General features: G+C 32.2%; 2 protein-coding genes across 5 annotated transcripts in view; both read left to right on the forward strand.

Moving 5' to 3' along the window:
* Positions 1–1,451: 1,451 nt before the first annotated feature.
* On the forward strand, positions 1,452–18,536 carry Scaf (inactive serine protease scarface). Its single transcript, XM_076796290.1, has 11 exons — positions 1,452–1,935; positions 8,217–8,324; positions 8,645–8,853; positions 12,054–12,284; positions 12,416–12,458; positions 12,583–12,938; positions 14,400–14,783; positions 15,656–15,801; positions 16,453–16,733; positions 16,953–17,206; positions 17,739–18,536. Exons 2-11 carry the CDS (start codon positions 8,234–8,236, stop codon positions 17,925–17,927), a joined length of 2,184 nt encoding a protein of 727 aa, XP_076652405.1. The 5' UTR covers positions 1,452–1,935; positions 8,217–8,233; the 3' UTR covers positions 17,928–18,536.
* An 879-nt stretch (positions 18,537–19,415) lies between these two features.
* Positions 19,416–20,548, forward strand: part of LOC143358971 (dnaJ homolog subfamily C member 5) — a 30,422-nt gene continuing 29,289 nt past the window's right edge. Inside the window, exon 1 of one of the 4 annotated variants that reach the window (XM_076796535.1) lies at positions 19,416–19,602. In XM_076796535.1, the coding sequence (XP_076652650.1) occupies positions 19,583–19,602 (20 nt within the window). In that variant the 5' untranslated portion in view covers positions 19,416–19,582. The remainder of the gene's footprint in view (positions 19,603–20,548) is intronic. The other 3 variants (XM_076796534.1, XM_076796537.1, XM_076796536.1) reach the window with 3 other exon arrangements.

The following is a 20,548-nucleotide window of genomic DNA, read 5'->3' on the forward strand; positions in this document are numbered from 1 at the left end:
AGTAATTTATTATCATATTTTATTATATTATATATTATACAGAATAGAGTGTTTGCTATTCAGTAAGTGTTCAGATATAAATAAAATATATTCGATATAAAGTTACTTCATTTAAAAAATGTTAGAAATGATCCAATATCGTATTTTATTATATTCTATAATTGTAATATGATAATATCACATAAATAAATTACAGTATAAGCTATTTTTTGTTCTTACTATTATTCATATAGTTTGAATTATTTGCAGTAAAAATATATGATTTTTATGGAATTACTTCCTGGTGCAAATGTCACAATTTTACGCTTTGGAAATCTTTTCACCATCAACCAATAGCATCAATAACATCCTGTCCTATAAATTTATAAAGGAAACTGTTAGGAATCCACATGAGCATATTCCGTAGGTACTTACCAAGGAACATCTTTAACAGATTTATTAAATGTGTCTGCATATATTTAAACGATGTTTGCATATGTTTACTTTTGATTGTATGTATTTTGTTATTTGTCGTAAATATTTTTATTTCCATTATTTAGTTTATTTTATTTTCGTAACATGTGATTTAAAAGATTATTTGTTTACTTTTCATTTTTCTTGGTGTACTTGACTATTCCAAGATAAATATAAAATATCTCCCTGTTTAATGTCTCTAACAAGTATTTATTAAAAATATCTAGTATAAGTTATTGTTTAGCTGAATAAATAAAAATGTATCATAAAAATTGTATTTTAAGTCGTGTCAAAATATTCGGGATTTTCAATTATTTCCCGTAGCAGTTAAAAATATAGTTAAAAAAAATCAATGATTATACGATTACTGGAACAACTAATACGTGGTATTTAATAATTTTCAAATTGGAAAATGAAATATCTACAATCACAACAATTTTTTGTATTGCTGTGGTATAAATATAACAAAATTATTATCAGCAATAATTTAATAAATCATTCATTTTGCAATTTTACAATTAATGATAAATTTGACCGAGAAAAGTAAATATTAAGATTTTTTAATTTAATGAGAAATTAACACAAAAATATGTTACAAATATATTTGGAAATTTTAAACTCCAAACGGGGGAGGGGGGTACATAACACTTTAGATAGAAATTATAAGTAAAAATCGAAGAAAGGAAGAGACAACATTTGAAATCGTGTATTGTTTCTACGGAAAGAATATGCTAAAAATTATAATTCTATTCTGAAAACATCTTACAATGGAACAAGGAAATATTCAAATTTTGATTAAAGTTTCGGGGTTCATTTTCAAATTTATTTTCGAATATAATTATGAAATAAAAAGTATGAAAAAATCATGTATTTAACATTTTAATAAATCGTAATATGATAAATCAACTTAGATATATTTATAACACTATTGTGAATAACAATAATGTTAATAATAATGTTGTAGGCATTCATAAAGTTTTTTTAGAACCGTGATAATTAAATTGTTGTATGTAGATTGGATAATTGATTATTGAAAGTTAAATCGGTAATTGATTATCAAAAATTAAACAAATAAATATTTGTACATACAATCGTATTTCGAGTTGTCAATTAACTCTTGATAAATACCAAATGTTAAATAATAATCGTGAATTAAGTTAAATTAATAATAATAAAGTGTAAAGTAAAAGATAATTAAGGTGAATAGTATAAATCGTATAGATCCTGAATAATATATGTAATTTATGATGATCTTATAGGAACGAGGTTGTTTCCAATAACGCCGAAGTTCGTGGGGAAGATGATCCAGAGATTGCAATTGCGATCGAACTGGTAGGGATAGAACCAAAATCGGTGAATCGGTATAAGAGAAGAACGAATACTAAAGCAGCGTCAGTTTTATTGACTTTCTTTCAGGTAGCACGTGGAAGAGTAAATTCCAGTTAGCGAATCTTAATCGTCACATACGAATTTTTCGAGCACGTAAGTATTGTTTGAACATTCTCCACTTCTTTAATCCTTTATTTTATAAAATAATATATTTACTTTTCTATAAAATTACTAACCATATATTCCGAGATCGTACACTGCAGAAATATCACTGTTCAAGCTTTGTTAAACACGTGAGTCAATTTTACCTTTAATTAGGGCATTTATCCACCGACCAATTTGGTAAATACTGTTGTGGTAAAGTCGCGAGACAATTTTTTGTTTAATTTTAAATATTGAAGACAAAACAATGAATTTCGTATGTGATATTTCCCTACGTCAAATATTATTTTTGATTGAAATAACACGTTTGGCTATAACTTATTGTGTGTAATTTTATTCACAATTTTATGTAAAAGAAAATAATGTTTGTTCTATTGCTTTGTTAGTTTTTTCCCGATATTTCTTGTCCAGAATTATTCGTCAAGTCTGCAAGATTGCTCACGAAAGTATTATGAATCATTTATAGTGTTTGTAATAAAATATTAATTAAGTAATACGTTAATCGGATCTATATTTCTATAACATTCGTTTATATAATCTTCACATAGAAATGGAGTGTAAACCTTGTTATATGATAAATATTTGTTCATCTTAATCAGCTTTCGTAGTAAAATTTTTTGCGTGGTATTTTTTTTAATTTTAATATAAAATTTTAAATCTTGAATGTAATTTTAATAAATATGTGAGTCACTGTACTTTTTTGTACAACTGTAAGAAGCAAGCTTTGTTGCACATATAATTAAATTTCAATATTTAGTAAGGCATTTATTCGTGTTATCGTGTTCGTGATTAATTATACATATACAGGTGTGCACAATTTTTATTTAATTTTAAACATCGAAGAAGAAAGTGAGACCTGTGTGATCTCTTCGTCTGTGTCATTTTCAGTTTTGTATGTATAGTTCAATCTTTTTCGGAATTAAAATTCGGTATTATTGAAATATTGTGATATGTATATCACAATTTTCCCGTATAACGGCAGAAGAGAGTTACTCATTTTTTTGGCCGGGCAAGTTTTTCTACAATATTTTTTAACCTGTCTCGAAATTGTTCATCGATTCGATTGATCATGTTTTAATGAAAGTATCTTACGTTTTGATTTTTAATAACTTTCTCTTTTTTCTACAGTCTGTTAAATAACATTAACAAGTTCTGTTTATTTATGACATATAGATATGTGTTTTATCATATTGATTAATACTATATTTTTGATTTATAATATTTCTTAATATTTTTTCGTTTACGATAATTTGATGATACATATCGTAAGTGCAAGTCAATGTAAATGAGAAATGACTTTTCTTAAAACCTATGTGTGTGTTTCTCCATTTTTTCTGTAAAAGTGTATCACAAATAATAATAATAATTAAATATAAATTTCAATAAACACAAAACTATGGAATAAAATAATAATTTATTATAATAATTGGAGACATAATAAACTAAAAAGACTGACATTTTGAGGAACAAAATGAAATACTAATAAAATGTAAAGTGCTAACAATACAAAAACATTAAATATTTGCCGAGAAAAATAAAGAGCTGAAAGGTTATTTATTCGGAAGAAATTTTAAAGTATTATTTAACGTAAAAAATTCAACAAAAATTATAAAATAAGCCGAAAATACAGGAAATATTTTCTCATGAAATACAATAAAATATAAAAATAATACAATAAAACAAAAAAGTGGTATCGAATTTTAACTAAATAAAAGTATATATCAACACGCACATTTGGAATCGTTTCTAAATATTTGGGATTTACAATTATTTCTTATAGTAGTTACAATATAGTTTCCGAAAATTTTGAAAGTTTATACGATTATTAAAATAATTAATAGGTCATTCACCTTTTTATTTCAAAATTGATGATAAATTGTATAGAAAAAACGAAATATTTCAATTTTTTAATATAATTTAATAATCTTGAAAATTGTAAACTTCAAAGCAGATGGAAGTATACAGGGTGCACCAAAAAGAGTGTAGGCAAATGGAAGGGGTGACTCCTGAGGTAATTCCAATCATATATTTTCTTTGTGAATCCACGCCGAAACGCTTTGTTTCGAAACACCCTGTATAATGTTTGAAGTACAACTTCATTTTACAAGTTTTTATTGAACTAACGTACATAAGTTTTAAATATCTCAGTTAAACATTTCTATTCCAACTAAATTGAGCAAATTATGTGGAAGATTTGTTGTCGGTTCATTTATAGACGTTATTATATTTCGAATATTGAAAACAAAAGAACGAAAGTTTGTAACATTTTATGAATATTAATACGTTTATTATTTATCATGAAACTCATTTTGCGAAAAGACGTTGCTTTCGCATTTGTTTGGAAGGAATTTGATACGTATCAAATTGTTCATATTGTTTAATCAATTTTATCTTTTTGTTTATCTGAAACCTAAAATAAAATATTGTGCTTTAATAATCTGGCATAAAATGAATTATTTCAATTTTGATTTAAGGTATTGAGTCATCTCACAAATAATACGGCTATTTTAAAGAAATGGTATTTATATTTGTATAAGAAACTATAAAATTTGATAAATAGTATTTAAAATAGAATAAATAAAAAAATAAGATATTTCAAGACAAAATCCAAATATTTTCAATCTTGTTCGAATACAATTTTAAAAATTTTCTGAATGAAATGAACAAATTTATTTTCGAAGTTATACACGTATTTAAGATAAAAAGTGGATTATTCATTATTTACTATTTAGAGTAGTATTTTAACCAGCTCTGTAAAGAATCTACTATAATAATGAGTTGAACAGTGATATTTAATCAGCGACGCCGATCTAAATTTCCGGCAAAGAATGCGGGTCACGAAACGAAATGAAACGAGATGAAACAAACGCGAACGGGATCAGACAGGCGGCAAGAAGCCATCGGGTCGGATGCTTTGTTCGAAATCGATCGAATAATGAAATTAAGATCTCGATAGCAGTTTATGAAAGCAGTTTACGGTTCCTCGAAAGTGTCCCTATAAATAGTAAATCGCTAATAAAGTGGAAAGAGGAATAAAGATGGCCGGCAGTCAGGGTCAGATAGACAGAGAAACAAGAACGGAGAAAAGGTTCTCGGAGAGACTGGGTGAAATATATTTGAGGCCATCAGAAGAATGACGTGAGCCCGAAAATATCGTTCTAGGAATGTAGGACATTAGAAATGTAAAAATCACGCATACGACTTACTCCGCGTGTTGATTCCTTTCTCTTTCGATCGAGACGATCCGGTCGGGATCGGGTATTTCCGGGTGATCGGTCTTCCTTTTTCCATAAATTACGGTTATTGCTTTCCACCACCTCGCTTCCTTATGCACGACGCTTTCTTCTTTCTTCGGACTAACTCGTACGTTCGTCCCACCTGATCTTTCATTTTAATATAATACTCGTACTCATACTCATGCTCATGCTTAAACTCAAACTCACACGCGTACTCATGCTCGTTCTCACATTCATATTCAAACTCATACTAATACTCACATCCACACTCACACTCACACCCACACCCACACTCAAACTCAAACTCACGCTCAAACTCACGCTCAAACTCACACTCACACTCACACTCACACTCCCACTCACACTCATCTCATACTCATTCTCTCACTCATCTCATACTCATTCTCTCACTCATCTCATACTCATTCTCTCACTCATCTCATACTCATTCTCTCACTCATCTCATATTCATTCTCTCACTCATCTCATATTCATTCTCTCACTCATCTCATACTCATGCTCTCACTCATCTCATACTCATGCACATACTCACACTCATACTCATACTCGTGCTCCTACTCGTACTCACACTCATACTCATACTCAAACTCAAACTCATGCTCATGCTCATGCTCGAACTTATACTCATGCCCATACCAATAGTCATACCCTAACTGTCGCGCAATAGGTAGAAGACTTTTCATAAAGTTTTCTTTCAAAACAGAGCGCATTCAGAAATTTTTATTTTGGTAGACGACACAAAAACAAGTTAAGAAAAACCCTTTTACGAGATGTTTTAGTGTAACCTAACAGAAAAAACAATTTTTCTATAAAAGAATATAGAGTAAAAGATACTTTCGTGTGACAAACAACGGTCCTACTGTTTGCAAATTCGACTTTTTTTACTCTGCTTCCGACCAAACAACCTTCAACTTGAACGAACTACTTGCACACTTATCAACACTATTAATCGATCAAGAACCATGCTTTCAATCTAGGTTATTTATCAATCTTGGAGAAGGAGAAAGACTTGCAATGTTACCAGTGTTACCGATTAACTATGACTTGTATATTAGGTCCAGTCTAGACGCCGGTTTAAATTCGGCTACTCTCACCTGACGTCATATACATAATGTCGCATAATCCTTTACGCAACATACTAATGAAAATTTAAATTCTACAATCTGGAGATAATCGTGTTTCTGATCATACGTATTTTGCAATGACGGTTTTAAAAAAATCTTGGTGAACAAAATAGGCCTAAGAGCCCAAATTTACGAGAACCCGAAGAACAACGAAAGGAGGAGAAGCTGAGGAAGGTATCTTGTACCGACCTGGCATAACTGAACAACGGGAACGATGAATTTTTCTAAAAAGCTACTAGTGTAAGGGACCCAATTACTGTGCCTATATTAATTATACTTACTTTTAAAGCATAATGAATATTAAAAGAGAGACATATAACGTATACATTAACTGATTTTAATGAAAAAAATTTAATATCTCGTTTTGAATATCCCTTACGTTCTAAAAATAAGTATAGTTAAAATAGGCACAGTAATTGGTACCTCCACAGTGATTGGGTCCCCTACCCTAGACGGATTGACTCGGAATTCTGCACATGGATAAATCAAGTTCCCAACTATCGTTCGATTTACAATTTTATTCGCATTTTAAAAATGTACTGCTCACTATTTTTTCGGGACGCAGGCAAACGGTTTTTCTCGCAATTGAAAAAATCTGTGAAGCGAAAATTTGTCGACAACGCGTGTCCGAATTCGACTCGAAATGTACTGTGCCATCGGCAACAAATTAAAAAAAAATGGAAAGGAGTAGGTGAAATATCGATATCGAAATAATTTGGAGAATCCGGATCTGAGAGGAGGAGGTATTTACGCAATAAGAGTGTAAAAAGAAAAACAGAGCCGTCCGTAGTATTTGCTGTTTCGTAAGCTCTTAAGTGCGTCGCTAATCTTTCAATAAAATGCCACGCCGATCAAAATGGAAATAACATTTTTGACTTTCTCTACTGTTGTTGTTGGATAACTTTGAAACGGACCACTCGTTTCCTTGAAAATAAATGATTTCTCGCCGACGGAACATCTTATTCCTGTTCCAGAGATGAGTTTCCCCGCGCAGGATATTCGGTTTAATGTTATTGCACATTCCGTGCGGAGAAAATCAACATTTTTACGATTCGAGACGTTATTTCTGGGAATATTCGTTCCTTTCCTCTTCGTTAAGGAGGCCGCGATACTCGAACATCCGTGAACATGCCTTAACGTCCTTGTTCCGACTCCCCATTAGTGCTTCATTAAACGGCTTGTATCCTTAATGAGATTACAGACGAATTTTTTGCGTAAAAGTTCCGAAATCGTGTGGCGAAATCAGATGAAATGAAACGAAGAAACGTGAATCCACGACGAACCCAGGTTTGTCCGGTGTGTTACATCTGTTGCGTTTAACCCCTTGCCCTAAGAATATCATTTCAAACTCATGATGAAGATTCCGAACAGAGTCTAATAAATATATATACAGTGTATATACATATATAAAACAGACGAATAAACAATAAAAGTTTCATGCCGCGCAGTGTGACGAAGATGCCTCAGATTTAGATGAATGTTATCAACATTTGAAAAATCATCTAGTACCAAAATTATTAGTACTCCTATACAGAAATTGCAATTTTAAACTGTCTTTTGTTCGCCACTGTACCTCCTCTGCCCAACTCTTTTCTTTACACGATAGATGTGTTTCTCAAAAAATCCGTGCAAATAAACTAATGAAAACTCAACTAAGTTCTATAATATAATATACTAAATAATAAGTTCTATAATATACTAAAAACTATTTCAACATAAAATCTCTAATTCTCGAGAAATTGGCGATATTTAACAATTGTAATTTCGTAAAAGCCAATCGTATAGAAATAAACTAGGACTCTTTGTAAGCTTGAAGTTATTCTCTTCGATCACATAAAGTAATTTTTATTGTAGAACAGTGTTTCAGAATAATACTGTGTATATGTTATAGATGTGCCCAGGGGAAGTATGAAGAAGATGCTCGTCAACCTGTTACTATTAGTTATTACAATTTTCTCGTCAAATGCGTTCCCTTCACCAGGGGATTATGATCAGACAGGTCCGTATACTGAAACATGTAACGTTTTCAACTCATTCTGGATTTATTTATTAGTTAATTTAACATTGTCACATAAGCACGAGGTTCAAATAGCGATAGAATATTCATTGTACAATTGTCTCAACAAATTGCATCGTAAAATGTACGATGTGAATTCAAACCAATGAACAAAGTCGAGAAACAATAATATATCCAAAATTAAAATTACAAAAATACAATATAACAATAATGATTACATTTGATCACTTCTGGAGAAAGCTCAATTGTTGTAAAGTTTGAACGCTTATTCACCGACTGTACTTTATGTTTTTCACGAACAGCATTTCAAGTTCCCGTAGACCAACAATTCATTCAACAAACGGCCAATACAGATTACTTTGATGTCGATGACTCGAAGTCGACATTGTTGTTGGAGCAAACGGCAGATTTTACCATCAGCTGTTTAGGCCAAGATAGGATCTGTGTCCAGAAAGGCAACTGTCTCAATGGATACATTCATCTTACCAACCATGATCTCCTAGCGAATAAGGTAAGACTTCTTCTTTTCTCATGTAATTATTTTTATATTTAATGATCCGTTTTTACTACACTTTCTTTTGACTGTCCAAACACTTTCTGTGCCCCCAAATTATGAGATTCCCATTGTTATTGTTCGTACAAAGTTTACTATACATGTTCACATGTTACTCTTTGAACTGACACAAACATCACGAGTTATAGAATATTGGTACATTTGTTTAAATTGCTCAACTTCAATCTTGTATGGTAAAGGACCCAATTACTGTGTCTACATTAATTATACTTATTTTTAAAGCAGGATGAAAATTAAAAAAGAGATTAAATTTTTTTATGCTTTAAAAATAAGTATAATTAATATAATCACAGTAATTGGGTCCCTTCTGTGGATTTTTTCGGACTGTAGTAGTATCCAATCGCTCTTCACACTCACTGTATCTCATTAATTTTTAGTGATTTTTTAAATCGGAATTTAAGAATCCCGTTATATTATTTCCAATTTGTGAACATTGTTAAAAGAAGCAATAAATTTCTTTTGAGTTGTTAGTTAAATCTTGCAATTGATGCGTGTTTATGGTAAAAAAAAATCGGTAGAATTGGACAGTTTTTATTAAGGCAGTAAAACGTTCCGTTAATTTATTACGCTTAAAAAGGTGTAACTTTAAATAAAACTGTATGAAAAGATTCGTTTGTGTCTAGATTAGTGTGGCGACGACCACACTAAACGACTATCGTTACGAATCGCTTAAGTTTCTTACGAAATCGGAATAAAACGAGAGGAAGGGTCTTTCCATTGGAGAAAATAAAAATATTTTTTTTTCTCTCTCATTAAAATTCACCTCGCAAGGAGAACCACATTTTTTCACGAAGTACTACACATTTTTATTCGATCTTTATTCTAATCAAAAGAGGATGGGTTTCACGTCTGATGAAACGTTCAAGGTCATATGAAGTCAGAACGAATTACGTAGTCGGCCGAACCTTGTTTAGATTTTAAGTGGGGGCAAAGCATTTGTGGTTCTGGTTATTTTTTTTTTTCTTTTTTGGAGATCCGCTTTCAAAGCGAGGATGATGACTTATCGAGTGACTCATTATAATTTTCGCTTGATGTCAAATATTATTGCGCCACGAGCGGGTGATCAACTTCTTTGTATTTTGTGAAGTGTCAGGGAGGATGAATGCTGGCGTCGAACGTGTAGAAAGCATCCATATGTGTTTTTACATTAATATTAAAAATTTTTCTATTGGACAAATTGGATTCAATGAAAACTTCATTCCGTTTTAATACTAAGTTAAAATTGGTATGCAATAAAAAAGAATACTTCCTTTATGGTCTCCTTTATGGCATAACAAATAAAGATGTAACGTTTTAACATTAGAATTGTCCAAAAATAGGATCATTATCTGGTAAACTTTTGCTCAACCTAATAGTATTCAATAAATATAATTAAATTCAATTAACATTAAAAGAGTAATCAATAGTACTTAATAGTAATGCACTTAGTAATAATTAAATGATTAATTTAAAACAGTAAAAATTTATTTGTCTGTTTGTTATCGTCATAGTCATAAATTCTTAAAATCCGCGGCTTAATGTAATGATTAGGTTGATTTATGTTGTTAACAACTTCTTGTTACGAACCCTATGTGTACTATTCGAAGTTTATAAATCTAATTAGGTATTTACTTACATAGTACTAAAAAAAGCTATTAATGATGAGACACCGTGATGGGGCTCATTGGTTTTCACAGTATATACATATTCATTTATTTTTTTTACTCATCTATCTACTTGAAGTGCGGATGAAATTTTAATCCGATTATCACGATTTTTTTTTTTGGATTTGAATGAAGTCACGAAATTCCGTTACACGGCATGACCCATAAACCTGAAGGATACTTGAAAAATAATGTAACTCATTTTTGAATATTTCAACACGCTAATTCTGATCGACTCTTCCGATACGATTGCATCAATAATCGAATGTGACACAATGAACTTATTCCATTATCACTCATTTTTTATATGAATATTGAAAGATCATTCGAAGGTCATCGAACTCAGTTTGACGCCAGTCATGAAGCGAGAAGTAAACGACTGAAGTACCACTTGAAAAAGACCTTCCAATCACCGTCAAGGTGACGTAGAAGAAAAGAATTGTTTGCATTGTACAGCCAAACCTACGTCGTAGAATTTGCACAAATTTTCGTTTTTACTGTTTTAACCTCTTAGCTGTGCACCCTACTTTTGTGTGCCTAACCACGTTCTGACGCTTTCTAAATATTTTATCGATCAGACTGTGTGCAGTCTTTTTCAAGCGAATTTTCGAATTTTTTGTTTATTCCTTTATCTCGTCCTTGTCTCAAAGGATTCTAAAGCCCCTGAAATTCACGGTCATGTTTCAACTTTCACGACAAATTAAATAGCAAATAGTAATAATATACCTCGCGTAGCAATTACATTTATAATACTGCATAACGCATATTTACAAAAAGCACCGAAATCCTGACGAAAAATCAAAATAAATCAAAATTTAAGTGCTTTGAATTCATCTTATTATATCAATATTTTACTATATCAATGTACATATAAGATATCTGTGCGTAATATTTTGACAGCTCAAGCCTTGTATAATAATTGCTTCCTAAAAACTTCGACACTGACAGTTTGCATCATGTTTTGACATCGTATTAAATACATAACAGTTTTCGTTACATACCTCCACGCCAATCTTTTTCTTTCAATTAAAGCTTCGAGATTCCTTATAGACTCCATAAATTACCTTTTTTTGAGCTCTTACTTTTTTCACTTTTATCCATCCTTAGCTAAATTATTTTATGCACCTCGATGGGCCCCTCATAAAAACGGATTTATACTCTACGTAGAATTTTAAGGAATATCGGCGTATTTTCTTTGAATTCCAAATTCACAACCACCGTGGAAAAATTTGGAAAATTCAAAGTTGTTTATAATTGTCATTTTTACTGGGTATGTACAGGGTGTTCCTATACCTCTGGATCGGTGGAGGACCTTAATTTGAAGGTCAAAATTTTTTTGTCTTTGTATCGTATAGTACTCGTAACGAGGAACAAAAGTCCCAAAAGGAACCATGGAAACCATGTTCAACCGTTCCACAGAAGAAACGACTTGAACGTTTCTGTAAACTATTTTATTCCACCGATATTGAAATATTTCGTTAAACTTTAAAACAGGGGCAAGTGTGCAGAGTTCAAGATGAAGTCTGTTGCCAAGCTATCGTCGAATCTGAAATCGGATCGTCTGCGTCGGATCAAGATTTTGTGGGCAATAGTAAAAACCCAGGATTCGTGAAACAAAGACCTGCGGTACCTCGACCACCAATCATTGCGCATCCTCCTCAGCAGATACCTACAAGTATGACGACTTATTTTCTGCGATACGAATTCTTGACCCCTTGCGCTACGGTTTATTTGAAAGTTGCAATAATTAAAACTTCGTTTTCGTTCAGAATTACTTGAGGTGCATATTCTAGTTTTCGAAAACGTTTTTTTCGAATATTTAAAACACTAAGGCCGAGCGGTGGTAACATATATAGCGAAAAGTTGTTCAGAATGATGACCTTGACAACATATCTCAAGGTCATCAAAATCTGTAATAAGCACCAACTTCTATACAATTACCAATTTTATTTTTTCAGATTACATCTAATTATTTGTTAAACAATCTTGTTAAGTTTTCCAGAATGTTTATTCGCTGTTTAAGAAAAACACATTCCTAATGTACAATATTGCGCGACTTTTTCATTGTTACTTTTTTTATATTACTGTTATAATATTATGTTGCAAACAATTTCAAATGAATTTCGTATAATTTTTACATATCCTGTTAATCCATTTATATCGCATATTTTGACTTCTATTAAATTATACACGTACCGTGATTTCACAAAAATGTTCAACATTGCAGATGTTGGCATCGGTGTACCAACGCATCTTCAACTTGGTTGTGCGGCAGCCCTGTTATGCGTCGAAGAACAATTTTGCACCCAGGATGGCACAGTTAGTACGGAACAGGTTCATTTGACAAGTAGACAACTTCTGCAGCGAGTACCACTGAGTGTAAGTAAATAGTATAAAATTGTGCATCAAAACACAGGTAAATTTTCAATTCTGTTTCACAGGTAACATTATCCAACACATGTTCAGATTTCGAACTATAAATAATTAAACACTAGTATAAATTCGTGTCAAAAGGGTTGTTAACATAACAACCTTTAACCTATATTAAATTTATATAACAACCTATAACATATAGTTTGTCGAAATATACTTCTTATGAAATAAACAATCAAATTCGGGGAAGGGGGGAGCAAATTCTTTTTCAAAACACATATTTTGTATGGTGTCGTATGCATAATGTCGTATAGTATTGTCGCGAAGTGTAGCACAACGATGCCTATCTAATATTTCGAAAATTCTTGTCATCGAACAGTTATCAAACATTTTTTTCTCACAATATTCGTACATATGTATAAGTTAAAAAATTTAGTGCTAACAAAAGCGCTAGTGGTTCGGAATCATTTTTGCAAACTAATTAATTGAAACGAAACTATGTCACGGTAGTTTTAATAATTGTAGATATGATATAAGAAATATCGTACAGATTAATTGATTAATTTTTTGTCCTTTCGAAAGTTGGCAGGTTTTCACCTAACTTGAGCCATGTGTGCCAAGAGAAGATTATTATCACAGTTCTAGTCGTGTTTTGGAGAATCGATACATAAAAAGTTAAAGATCTATATTTGCATAAAAATTCGCAGTCTAATTAATTATTAGTTTACCGTACGCTGTCAATTAAAGTGCCTCTCACACTACCGGATAGCTGGACATGAAAGCGGAGAAAGTCGATATGGTTTTCATTCACGGTGAATGTCGTCAAATAATGAGAGAACCAGTGCGTTTATGTGCCGAAAGAAATCGAGACGCTTAAACTTGAACACTTGTTTTGGCAGCGAGGAATGTACCTGAATAATGTGAATGCGAATCCTCGTTGTGTTTGGTAGGTCTCGCGAGGTCAATTATTCTCTGTTGTAGTCGACCTTCAGCGACCTTGAGTGACCTTTGACCATAAGTCACGACATCGAAACGTTAAAAACGTTCTTAGCTGACACTGAATGGGAAAACATGTCTTTTAAAAAACGATACCGGATTCCACATCTTTCCTTCACTTTCACCTACAAAGAAAGCTGTTATGACACCTTTCGAAAAAAGTTCGATCCGATACACTTTTCTTTGTCTAATTGTAAGTTGTTAGTTTGCATGATTTTTCGGATTCTTCTGTATTCATGTTTTTTCATGTCAGAGTAATTCATATGAAATGACTGTCTAATTGAATGTGAAAATGCTGCCTTTTCAGCAGCGTTTCTTTTGCAGTGTTAATGTCTTAGAGCAAATGTTCAGATCGCAGATGTAATTATTGTGATATTAACGTCACGTAATAAAGAGCATCTCAATTTATAATGTCGAATGTCACCGCGTTTATCGGCGAAATTGTAAATTTCTGTATTTTTTTTTTTACAGTCATGCAAGAACGTTGAAAGCGGAATAATCGGCAAATGCTGCCGGGATCCGAATTACGTGGATCCTTGGCCGGCAGGAAATCTGCCTGCGAATTACTCTGGCGGCTTCGATGAGCAAGGTTTCCCAACATTTTTGAACATTGCAAAAGTGAGACCCCCGACTGTAAAAACACCGGTGCGTGTGCCGATTCAAACGACCTCGAGGCCCGTGATCCTGCCGCCTAAGCCCACGTCGCCGCCAGAAGAACAATTGATACAATCGGACAACTCTGACATCTTCCCGGATGTTCTAATTCCGCCACCAGAGACTCCCCCGGAAGTCGAAAGTATCGTAGACAGTACGAACATTGTCGAAGCGAAAGAAAAATGCGGTGTTAGACACAAGGTAATTGAGCAATTCGTTCAAACGAGTCACCCGAAATGATAACTGGAGAATACGAACAACGTTTGCACAGAGATTCAGTCAAAATCTGGATCTTGATCTTATATCGTACAGTACAAAAGATAGAAAGACTAATATACATAAGAAACTATTCACGTCTTTCAACATTCTCTACAAACTTTCGGACATAACTGATTTGTAACAATTGCAACTCCTTCAAAATTTATTTTTCACGCCACCTAGGAAATTAGCTCTTCTAACTTCCAAAAAAAAAAAAATCCAAGTCTTTTGGTCCGATTTTGAAAAAGTTTTCAAACGTTAATGTGAGTCAAACTTTCAACTTTAAGAATTGTTTGCGCTTTAAATGTAAAAGCTATGTGTGTAAATCGTGCATTCATAAAATATGTGACATAACTCAATATATATTTATAAAAAACAATGATAATAATATATAAATTGTGGTGTACTTTATAATTAATGTACATGACAATTAACCCAGTATCTAAGTAACAACAAATTATTTTACATTTCTAAGTTGGTTACATACAATTTAAAAAATTGGCAATTTTAGGTAATTTTCAAATGGTTCTCCTGTAAAATTTCGTTTTCTTGACTTATGTCACTTTTCTTATGAATGATCGAAATATTTCTGCACATAATACAACTCCATTGACTCTTCTAACTAAAATGCTATACATTTTGTAACATTCTAAACACACTAAGTTAGTAACGTGAATACGCCAATTTTCTATGATCCTTCTGAAAGATCTAGAAATTTACAATAAATATTCGCGAAACTGTAAGCGTGTAACAAAAAAGGGCAATACGTAGTAATGGTGTAGTGTCATAATTGTTTCGTTCATTTTTGATTGCAGAATCTTGAAACGAGTGATTCTCGGACAACTTTCGGTGAAATTCCATGGCAAGCGATGGTGCTACAATCGAAAGATAGAAACATTCTTTGTTCCGGTGCTCTCATTAGCACCCACGACGTGCTAACTGCGGCCAACTGCATCGACAGGTAAGAGATTACGTTATATTTGCACGATATCAAATCAACATCATTCAAATCTCCAATATAGGTACGTATATGTACTCGCTAAATAAAGTCTTCGTACACTCTGCAAAACAGGGTAACTTTTTTAAAAATAGACTAAACGTGTGTCAAAACGTTTTTGAGAAAATGAGGACTGGTCAAAATTGTGAAGAACACAGTAAACGTCATCTATTACAGTGTTCTTATCTTAGCCTGCAACGAATGTTTAAAAAATACAACTGCAATTTGCAATTTTCATACCATAATCTACTTAATGTAAATCTATAGAACGTACTTTTTAAATTTCCATTCGAGATTCAGATAAAAAAAGTTGTAAAATGCGACTCTTGCTTAGGTTTTATAATTAGTGTTATACATATATTCGACATATAATAAATAATTCCCGTTAAAAACTCGAAGATTTTAGTCCTTTTGAAATTCGAATGACTCCGTGCGTAACCGGAGATAAGATAATTTATAGCGCAAAGATAAATTGGAGGTGTGGAATGTTGTTCTTTACACATGGATTCATTTTGTAAAATATAATATCAGGTTGTCTGCGTAAAGAATGCGACAAAAAAAATCGAAACAAATATTGCTGAAACGTTTATGAAATATTTCTGTTTGTTTCCCCAGTATGTCGGCGGACGATGTATCGATAAAGTTGGGTGAATGGAAGCTGGGATACGAGTTGAAGCACGAGGAACCGCTTCCTTATGAAATTATCAATGTGTCATCCATCAGTATGCACCCCGGCTATACAAAAGGACACGGAGAGCACGATCTCGCGATTTTGCATCTCGAGACACCAGCGATCCTCGATCATCACGTAAATACGCTCTGCTTGCCTGAAACGAATCAGTTGCCGGCGAAGAAGTCGTGCATTGCCACTGGTTGGGGAAAATCTATCCTCCAAGGTAAACAATAATTAATCAAGGCTTGTGTCTTCCATTCTACCCTCCCTCTTCTACGAGAAAAGAAAAACACGTTCAAAATTGCAATTAAACGCAGCGATGGTACACAATTGCGTTACTAGATGTTTAATAAAAGTTTAAAAAAATGACCATCAAAAATCATGAGTAAACGTAATAGACTTACTTTATTTGATTAATTTTGTAAACATTTTTTTAATTTAGCGCATTACACCGGAGCAATTATGCATGCCGTGGATATGAGTATACTGCCAACGAACTTGTGCAAGGAACAGTTGACAGCTGCCAATGTAAGTCCGCATGCTGCAGACGGAATCATCTGCACTACACCTAAAGAAGATATCAATAATGTTTGCGAAGCTGACGTTGGTGGACCTCTTGCCTGTCAAAACGAAGAAGGCTATTACGAGTTGAGTGGAATTTATAGTCAAGACACGGGATGCCAATCATCGAATCAGGTAAAGATCCGCCCCCAGTGGTGGGGATAAAATTATGACAATTAGGGTAGAGACCTTCGCGACAGTTACGGAAACAATACTGTACTCGCGACAGGCGAACCCCGCCCTTTCTCCATGCTAACGGCGCATGATGGTGGGGGATAGTGGGCGCTATGGTGGTAACAGTTTTTTATCAATTGAGACATAACTACCCTGCATTAGAGCATGTAATGCTATAACTCGAGAAACACTCCAGCGTCTACCACTTGCGCTCATCGATCGATTACGCAAATGTATTCATTACAAGGGAGAATTATAATATTTCATTCGGGATTCAATTCTCTTTTCAATCGCAAGATTAACATTTGTCCTCTATGATAAAGAAACTTAAGTTTTATATCTCGCATAAAAATAAAATAATTATTACATTGTATGCTACTCTTGAAACCATACAAGTTTCGTTTCAGCCATCTTTTTTTTCATATATGTAATTTAAGTAGGATACAAACCTATGATATGATCCAATGGAAATTAATTATATTTGTTGTTTTAGGTTGGAATTTTTGCTCCACTGGACGACAAATGGATGAAAGAAACAATGTTGAGCCAGACGTACGAACAAGTTCTTTCAACAATTTCGGAACAGACGAAAACGAGTGAAAGGGAAGATCAGTTGATAAACTCCAACGACTTCCGGGAGAGTACTTTGTTCGAAGACAATCAGTACCTACCGCCAAATTGAAAACTGATTAAATAATCTGTTTTCTTTATTTATTATATTATCATTATTAGGCGGTAGATCATTATGCAAACAGGCATTTTCATAAGCTATCTTACATTGGGCTGTCGGTAAAGAAATTTATTTGTCAGTTGCGAAATTTTCTTAGTGGTTCAAATTTTGATATGTAACGGGTATACATATATGAAATGGAATTAAATTAATCTTCCACTCACCTAAATAAAAAGTTTTATGTAACAAAAGTGCAAACGGCTAAGCGTCGTTGAGTAGAATACATTTACCGGTAAACAGAGTACTTTTTCTTTTAAATTAGAAATCGCTACATACTTTTCGAATAACCTAATAGACACTGCAAGAGTTCTTTATTTACTACGTTAACGTAGAAATTGATTTTACCGATGGTTTATGATAAGAATCAAGTGACAATTATTCTTTACATACTTGTTGTGTCATGAATGTTATAAAGATCCACAGTCTAATCATTAATGACGAAACAATTATTTCTAAGAACAATTTTTAAGTAAAACCTCTCGAGTGTACAATTTTTTAAAGTAATGTTAATAATAAACATTTTGTAACTATGCGAAAAGTTAATCAAATAAACCGTGTTGGTTAGAAGTTAGAATATTTTTGTCCACCATTGTTAATAATATTCTTTTACATTTTCAGCTATGTATCTATTACAATAAACTGTAATAGGTTTTACTTACAATTAGTATTTTATGTAAGTATAATAAGTATAATAACATATATCTATAACTTATTGCTATATTAGTATGTATTTATTTTTATGGCACTTTATAGCCATAAAAAACAATATCACGGCGTAATTTATTTTCAAATAATTAAATTATTCAAATGTATGGATTAGTATGTTTATGATATGCATTATATGTATCTCGAAAATCAAGACCAAATATCGGTAACATGTACAGCACACAGTTATTTAGTTTAGAATGATAACCTTGACAATACACATATATCAAGGTCATTGAGATCGGTGAGGAGAGTGAACTTCTAAACGCTTACCATTTTATCAAAATGTAGGTGATTCTCCAGGACAATATAAAATGAAAATCAAGAATATAATAGTTTCGATTGCAACTGCATTTTTAAGTTATTAACGCGTAAAGAAATCCTTGATCCGCCAATAGTAGCGTGCGTAAGTGGGATTAAGAGAAGCGTAAACAGTGACGTTTAGATATAGTGCAGAAGACAGAAGATACGTAGCTGACTTACGTGCCGCTATTGGTCGACTATGACTGTTAATAACTTAGAAACATGCCCGAAAAAAAATGTTGAACTGTTCATTTTTATTTTCTATTAGTATGAAGAATCATCCCCTTAATTTTCTCCTAACTGTTTCAAAACTCCGTACGTAAACTGTGCAACTACATTTTATACTCCGTTCATATGTTGTTATTTAAGTTCGGCTTTCTGTAGCGCTAGTTTGGCGCAACCGTGTCCACTTTTGGTACTAAAATATTGAATTCCATCCTCTGCTATCAACCGAAACGATATCAGTTCAAAACGTTGTGTGCATTTAATGACAAAAATCATGTTCCTGTAGTAAGACGACGAACTTTCGAAGTAATTTTTAGACTTCTAATTCTACTTTACATTTCATATTAATCGGAGGAACGTACTTCCATTAAACCATGGATGGAAGAAAAATGTCGTGAGTATTTTATTACCACCATTTGAACAATTTTAACGTGTAATTTAGCTGATTTTTAAACAGTAGATCGTTGTTTTGCAACGATGACGAGCATAACAAATTTGTCGGTACCATTTGTCAAACATGTTTTAAACACTTAAATATTTGACAAATTTTAACAAATGATAGGTTAAACGTTTCTGTTAGTTCACTTTACATTTATTTCAGTATTTTTGTTGTAATCTACTGTTAAACGTTGGGAAACGTAAACAATATTAATTTTGACAATTGTTAATACACGGTATAAAATCAGATATATTTTAAATATTAGGTTAGTTTACAGATTTTCAAATGTCGTTCTAACATGGTACTGGAAATGGTTAAACTTGTGTCATAAATTCTTGAGAATAAGAAGTATATTTCTTCACAAATTATATTTCTTATTTTTTAAACAGTATTCGTGTTTTGCAATCTTTTAAAGACAAATCATTTTTTGGAAGATGATTCTAATGTAGCTTCACAAATTGAATTGTGAAGAAAACTTTTGAGTTGAATCTTGAAGAACTTTTCCAAAATTTTAATATTTTTTCCTTTATTTCGTTTTTTTTTTTATTGTTAATCACTTTTGAAAACAGTAAAAAGCAAGCTTACATATAATGACTGATGTTGCATGTAAAGTCCTTATATGAATCATTGTAAAAATTATGTAATGTATATTATTAAATATGCAATTAATAAAATAAGTAAATCTAAATTATATATACATATAAAGGAATATTAGGGTTACCATATTGTAGGAAAGACATTTTATGAAAAATTATTTACTGCAAAATGCTCTCCGTCTCAGCAAATACTTATTACTTGTTTTTTATTCCTACAAATTAATAAATTAATTTATTCTTTTTTCAACATTGATTTGAAAACTCTGTACATAATTATTTTTTGTTCATTTTAGTGTATGTATTAT

Source organism: Halictus rubicundus, chromosome 11 (assembly GCF_050948215.1).
Source record: "Halictus rubicundus isolate RS-2024b chromosome 11, iyHalRubi1_principal, whole genome shotgun sequence".
NCBI lineage: Eukaryota > Metazoa > Arthropoda > Insecta > Hymenoptera > Halictidae > Halictus > Halictus rubicundus.